The 7120-nt window shown below is 39.6% G+C and overlaps 1 protein-coding gene across 2 annotated transcripts; it reads right to left on the bottom strand.

Annotated features, from left to right (window-relative positions):
* Nucleotides 1-3013: 3013 nt before the first annotated feature.
* LOC107565807 (gastrula zinc finger protein XlCGF8.2DB-like) lies at nucleotides 3014-5485 on the bottom strand. 2 transcript variants are annotated; one of them, XR_001606426.1, is made up of 2 exons: nucleotides 3659-5485; nucleotides 3014-3140 (listed from the first exon to the last, which is right to left on the bottom strand). XR_001606426.1 is itself a non-coding variant. In XM_016251088.1 (1 exon), exon 1 carries the CDS (start codon nucleotides 5010-5012, stop codon nucleotides 4029-4031), a length of 984 nt encoding a protein of 327 aa, XP_016106574.1. In that variant the 5' UTR covers nucleotides 5013-5485; the 3' UTR covers nucleotides 3324-4028. The 2 variants fall into 2 exon arrangements, 1 of the variants encoding a protein (XP_016106574.1); XM_016251088.1 differs by lacking the exon at nucleotides 3014-3140 and having other exon boundaries at nucleotides 3324-5485.
* Between the last annotated feature and the right edge of the window lie 1635 nt (nucleotides 5486-7120).

Genomic DNA, 7120 nt, shown 5'->3' on the forward strand with positions numbered 1-7120 from the left:
GTTACATTTCCGACGAGTGCTTGTGGTGTTCGGCCAATCACAATGCACTGGGTCAGCTGGCCAATCAGAGCAGACTGCACTTGTCAAAGGAGGGACTTTGTAGAAAACGAAGCGTTTGAGAGAGGCGGGGCATAGAGGACCTACAATAATGTACAGTATTTGAAAAATAATGTGTTTTTTGAACATTAAAGCATGTCAACATATTCTGTTACACCAAATACACAAAATAATTATCTTTAAAAAAGCATCATATTACCCCTTTAAAATGTGACATTTTATTATAACAGATTTAATATTTTAATATTATATTATTTTATTACTTAAAAGAGCATACATTGAAATGTTTAATGAATGAAATCACAAAGAAATAAATGTTTTAAAATGACAAAAGACTAAAAGAAACACTGTTTCTTTAACATACATTCAATGAGGCCATGTAATGCTTGGCCTTGTTTCTGCCGTTGCTGAAGCAGGATAGTCTGCACTGCCTGCACTTGCTGCTGCATTAGTTGTCTCATTTCACTCATCTGCTGTTGTGTCTGTTGTGCTGCCTTTGCGTGCTCTTCAACCTGTATCACTTCCAGTTCCTTTCCCTTAGAGCCCTCTCAGCCTGGCTTCTCTCCCTCAGAAACTCAATGCTGTCTTTCCCACTTCTTCATCGTTTGCTATTTCTCCAGTCCTCTCCCTCTTCACTAAGCCTCCTGGGGACCGTTTCATAAAAGATGCATAAAAGTCCAAAACCTGACTTGAAGTAATCAAGTCAAATCATTATTCTTAAGCAGCCCTTAATGTTGATCATGGATCAAATCGATCCACCATGACAATCAGCGAATATACTGTATCTGTGCTGTTTAATGCATTTGAGACGTTGTGTTTTCCTCAGTGCATAACAGACATGTCACAGGTATATTCTTCATCTGTAACTGTTAGAAAGTCATGCAAATATATCCATTCTGCTACATGCACACTAAACAGACGGAGCGCAATAGAATAGTAGCACAATAATTCTGAGTAAATATGCATTCTGCTAAAATATTTGTTGTTGGACATTAAATGTGACACATGTAGAATTTTAATCCTCTATATAAGTGTATTTTTATGATAGCAGTAACTGTAAATCAAAAGTAAACTGGCTAATACAGCTCTAATTACTAGCTCAAATGAGTTAATGTGTATTCCTCTTATCAGTTCAAATGTAGTCTGTTTTCTGTTATTTATGATTTTATCTTTTTATTGAGTGTTTTTAATGCTTTAAAGAGCAATTTTAGATTGTAATGTTGTAATGTTCTACTAATAACCATAAACCCCAGAGAAGGCTGCATGGCTAGAAACTGCTGATAACTGAATGCACAAGTAGCAGCTGTGTTAAAATGGTTTCAGATATCTTTAAAAAAAAAAAAAAGGTCTTTAAATTCTGGGCACAATACATTAAATACAGTTGGTTGTTATTTTTATTTATTAGATTTATTTAAGTTGTGTTTTCTGTATGCTTTTATTTTTGGACTGATAATAAAGTCAGCTAATAGTATGTGTGAGAGTCAGTGGTGATATCAATGTGTTCCTGTTGGTCAGAGTTAGAGGAGCTCAGCTTAGCCTGCTCCGCACCAGGTTAGTTTCCAGCATAAGTTATCACAGTGACTAGCTTGAGCTTTGCTACTTTTGCTTTCTGAAACCAAATCAAGTGACAATGAGTCAGACTGACTGAAATAAGCCTGGCTTATTGGGTAAACTTGTTTTATGAGACGGCCCCCTGGTGGTCTGGCTCAGCCTCTCCATGGCCCTGTCTGTCTCTAACTTCTTCATATTGTCATCACTCCCTCTGTTTTCCTCAGCTGCTCTTTCTTTCTCTTATTTCTTCTAGAAGATCATCAAGCGCTGTCATTTCTGTTTCTCGTCTTTCACCTGTATTAAGCTGAATCTCTCCCTGACTGACTTCTGCATAACTTTTAATGTAAGATCTTGAGAGCAATTCAGTGCCTCTGCTATTGTAGACCAGGCGTTGCCCTTGTCAGCACTGCCCTTCTTGTGCATCTGTCTGGTTCTGAGAGCAGGGTTTCTCTAGAGAAGTGCATCGTGTTTCTCTGTCCGCTCTAATTAACCAGAAACATGAAGCAGCTAGCTCATTACTTTTAAAAGTATAATTAACGGTCTTGATAGATAACTAATATATTACTCTATTTATCAACTTTACCCAACATGAAAAATATTTTAATAGCATAGTAATAAATGTAATATGGATTATGAGTACCTTCAGTCTTTTATTTAATCTGCGTTAAGATATGTTTTAAACTTAAGTTCATTTGAATGATTTGTCCATTTGTACAAAGATGTTGGCAACAGCACCTCAGACAGCGCTGAGACTAGAGATGATGTGAAGCGAACTATGCAAGTATTGCCTAGTCATGTAAGGTGAACCCAGAGACAAGGAAGACAGGATCCAGATGCAGATTTTTATTACAGCAAATAATAACAAGAGTAACAGAAACATGGAAACTAGAGAAAACCAAGAAACGAGGAGAGGCAGAAATAACCTGAACTAACACAATCCACAAGAAACAATAGAAAGATGAGGGCTAAATATCAGGGAACTAAAAACTAACTAAAAGTCCAAACAAACCGAGCACAAAGAACAGACACATAATCATGACTCCGTGAGCTGTGGATTGATAATCCACAACAGATGTATAAATGATCATCACCATACATGATCGCTAGTTAAATTACACTGCATTCACGTGGTGTCAGAATCATTATAAAACTAATTTACCGACAAGTCAGAAAACTCTGATAATACAAATCCAACACATGACTCTGATGGGAAAAATGGAGGGAAAAACCTCATTATGAAATAAATATTTTATTTCTCTAATACACATTGACCACAATTAATCATACCCTCTATTCAATACTTTTTGTAACCTCCTTTTGCCAAGATAACCGCTCTGAGTTTTCTCCTGTAATGCCTGAAGAGTTTGGAGAACACCTGATCAGAGATGAGAGACCATTTATAACCAATGTTTTATCTGTTGTTATTTGATAGAATCTACAATGCTGTCAGGAATTTGGCCTTTGTGTTCCTCATATTTATATTCCTTTGAAACAGGAAGCCATGGCTGGATAATTGCATGTTCCTAGTCAGCCTGGTGTGATAAAAAAATGCAAATATGAATGAAAATCCAGAGATATTTTAATCATAAGAATTTCTAGGGGTACCAATAATTGTGGCCATTGTGTATTAGAGAAAAATATTTATTTCATAATGTGATTTCCCCCCCACACATTCCCCTCACTTTTTTTTTTTTTAACTTCAATTAAAGGTTCGATTTTTAATTTTATTTTTGAATGACAGATCAAATGGATAAACAATGCAGACTTATTTTCAGGGCTGCCTTTGATCGTATTTACCAAGGGTATGAATAATTTTGAGCGCAACTGTATATGGAATGGCACAATGTCTCCATACAATTGAAATTTGAGTGTCTACTGCGATATTTGAAACTATAGAAAAGGAGACAGTCATGTGTGGGTACAGGAGATCATATATAAAAAACGTTTAAAAAAAAGCCTCAAGCCACATGTAAAAACGTGAACAATAATCAGATATAGCACACATTCAGATGTGGTGTGAACAGTCTTAATATCAAACAGATAAGCCTACCTATTTTCTGGTGCTATTATAAATTGCAGGGCCACTTCTTAGGTGCATCTATTAGGTGTGACGTCAAAAGAAATGTATTACAAGGGAATTCTTCCAGAGTGAATACGCCAGTGATTTTTAAAATGGCCTCTTTCGGTGAACCTTGTCACAGTCACTTCATTTCCAGAATGATCTTGAATGGCATTTCAGGAACACACAGCAACACGTGAAAGTCCTCACTCCAGTGTGAACTATGCAAGTCTTCCGGTTTCCTTTGTCTGTGAAACACTTTGCACAATGATGGCATATAAAATAGTTCTCCCCTCAGTGAAATCTCATGTGGGCTTCTTCACATGATTCCACACATATTTCATGTGAATCTTAAGATTTTCTATTTATGAGATGCTCTTCCCACAGGCTTCTCTCGAGTGTGTTCCTTACTCATGTGAGCATTGAGGCTAGCTTTATGACTGAAACTCCTTCCACACTGAGCACATTTACAGCATTTCTCTGCTGAATGAGTCTTCATGTGGTACTTAAGGCTTATCTTACGAATGAAACGCCTTCCACACTGATCACATTTGAAGGGTTTCTTTCCAGTGTGCCTGATCTTGTGACACTTAAGACTAAATTCTGTTGCGAGGCTCTTTCCACAACGATCACATGTGAACAGCTGCTTTCCAGTGTGAATTCTCATGTGGTAATTACGGGTGTATATATGTGTGAATCTCTTCCCACAATACTCGCAAGAGTAAGGCTTCTCTCCGGTGTGAACTCTCATGTGTCCTTTAAGGCTTTGTTTTGCAGGGAAACTCTTTCCACACTGTTCGCATGTGTAAGGCTTCTCTCCAGTATGAATAATCATGTGGGAATGAAGGGTGCCTTTCTGTGTAAAACGCTTTCCACACTGATGGCAAGTGTAAGGCTTCTCTCCCGAGTGAGTCCTCATGTGACCTTGAAGGTGTACTTTTTGAGTGAAACAACTTCCACACTGTTGGCAGATGAATGGCTTCTCTCCCGAGTGAGTTCTCACGTGATTTTTAAGGTGTCCTTTTTGAGTGAAACCGTTTCCACACTGTTGGCAGGTGTAAGGCTTCTCTCCCGTGTGAGTTCTCATGTGCCTTTTAAGGGCTCCTTGTTGAGTGAAGCTCTTTCCACACTGTTGACAGGGAAACGGCCTCTCTCCAGTGTGAACTCTCACGTGCATTTTAAGTTTTTCTTTTTCACCGAAATTCCTCCCACAATGATGGCAGGTGAAACGGCGGTTACGTTTGGTTTTCTGAGCTCTTTTTCGTACGGAAGTCGTTTTAGTCGTTGTGGCTTTTTCACCATTTATGGAATCATGTTTTTTTATATACTGATCTGTCTGTTCCATTTCATTCAGATCTTTATTCTCCTCTTTCAGCACCAGCAGTCCTAAAGTAAAAAAAATTATAAATACAAGTTAACCACAGTTTAAAGCCACAAAGCAAAAGATGTGAAAACCAACATGAAAGCATTTAAGGCCGGGACACATCAAGCCGCCTTCAAAGAACTAGCAGCGACAAAAGCTGACGGTGTTGTTGCCTCATGTCAGCAGCATCTGGACAAATAAGCAGCGCTTGAAGACACAACACAGATTGCATCCGACTACAAACTAACTCGTGTGATCTGCGCCTACATGAGAGGAGTTAGCCATCTATAGCAATGTTCGTCATTCTAAAGGAGGAGCCGAAACCAGGATTTACAAGATATACGAAACGTAAACAAAGCAGCGCTTACTTGCCATTTAGAATATCAGTTATGCTGATAACTTTCTTAATTTTAAGCGGCTCATGTTGAAAGGACAATATTCGCACATTGGAATGCTTGGGAAAGATCACGTAACATTAGAACAGCCTTCTGTCTGTACCGCCTTCATTTACTTGCCCGTTTTCATCACAACGCTTTAATTCTTGAGCACTGACTCGTTTGCTAAACTGAACATCCGAGAGTTCTCACTCTCACTGACAGCCATGACGGCAATTCAGCATGTTCAATCGGGCAAGCTGCTGCCGACAAGCAGCGCTTGAAGACACAACACAGATTGCATCCGACTACAAACTAACTCGTGTGATCTGCGCCTACATGAGAGGAGTTAGCCATCTATAGCAATGTTCGTCATTCTAAAGGAGGAGCCGAAACCAGGATTTACAAGATATACGAAACGTAAACAAAGCAGCGCTTACTTGCCATTTAGAATATCAGTTATGCTGATAACTTTCTTAATTTTAAGCGGCTCATGTTGAAAGGACAATATTCGCACATTGGAATGCTTGGGAAAGATCACGTAACATTAGAACAGCCTTCTGTCTGTACCGCCTTCATTTACTTGCCCGTTTTCATCACAACGCTTTAATTCTTGAGCACTGACTCGTTTGCTAAACTGAACATCCGATCAGAGTTCTCACTCTCACTGACAGCCATGACGGCAATTCAGCATGTTCAATCGGGCAAGCTGCTGCCGATGTGTGAAACACACCAAACTAGCCCGACAGACGCGAATCGACAGCCGAACATCGCCTTGGTGTCCCGGCATTAAAACCAACAACATGCATACCTAGATCTTATAAGCACTTAGCTACTGAAAGAGGTGTTAATCTCAGAACCTCTCAATATTTTTAACTTTGCACTTTCTTTAGGACACTCTTAAGCTAGTTATCAAACCCCTATAACTTGACCCAGGATTGATTTATCATAGACCAGTCCTAAATGTGCTATATACACTGAACAAAATTATAAACCCAACACTTTTGTTTTTGCCCCCATTTTTCATGAGCTGAACTCAAAGATCTAAGACTTTTTCTATGTACACAAAAGGCCTATTTCTCTCAAATATTGTTCACAAATCTGTCTAAATCTGTGTTAGTGAGCACTTCTCCTTTGCCGAGATAATCCATCCACCTCACAGGTGTGGCATATCAAGATGCTGATTAGACAGCATGATTATTGCACAGGTGTGCCTTAGGCTGGCCACAATAAAAGGAAACAGTGACTGCACGTGTCACGGCCAGTGTTGGGCAGTAACGCGTTACTGTAATTTGATTACTTTTTTAGTAACAGAGTAATTTAACGTGTTATAATTTTCAAAATAGTAATTAGAGTATAGTCACAAGCCGAGGTCTCTCTACGTTACTGCTGCGTTACATTGCTGACAGAATGCAGTGTTTTATAATCTAGAGATTGTATAAAGGATGCAGCACGCGCTGTCGAGTGGGGATCCCTTAAGCTCGAGGAACCCTCTCGAATGTGAATCGAGTGTACGTTTCGAGGCCCTCTTTCGAATGAGACCACACCCGCGTGGATAGCCCCCAGGGTTTGGAAACTGATCAAGCGATCCCAGGGGGCTATCGACGCGCGGAGGGTGGCGTTCGAGAGGGCTCCTCGAGCTGAAGTGATCCCCCGAATTTGGTGGAGATCCGCCGGCGCGTTCATGAGATAGTGACACCAGCCAACACTTTCCCT

This window comes from Sinocyclocheilus grahami, unplaced genomic scaffold (genome assembly GCF_001515645.1).
Source record: "Sinocyclocheilus grahami isolate Dianchi unplaced genomic scaffold, SAMN03320097.WGS_v1.1 scaffold1028.1, whole genome shotgun sequence".
Classification (NCBI taxonomy): Eukaryota; Metazoa; Chordata; class Actinopteri; order Cypriniformes; family Cyprinidae; genus Sinocyclocheilus; species Sinocyclocheilus grahami.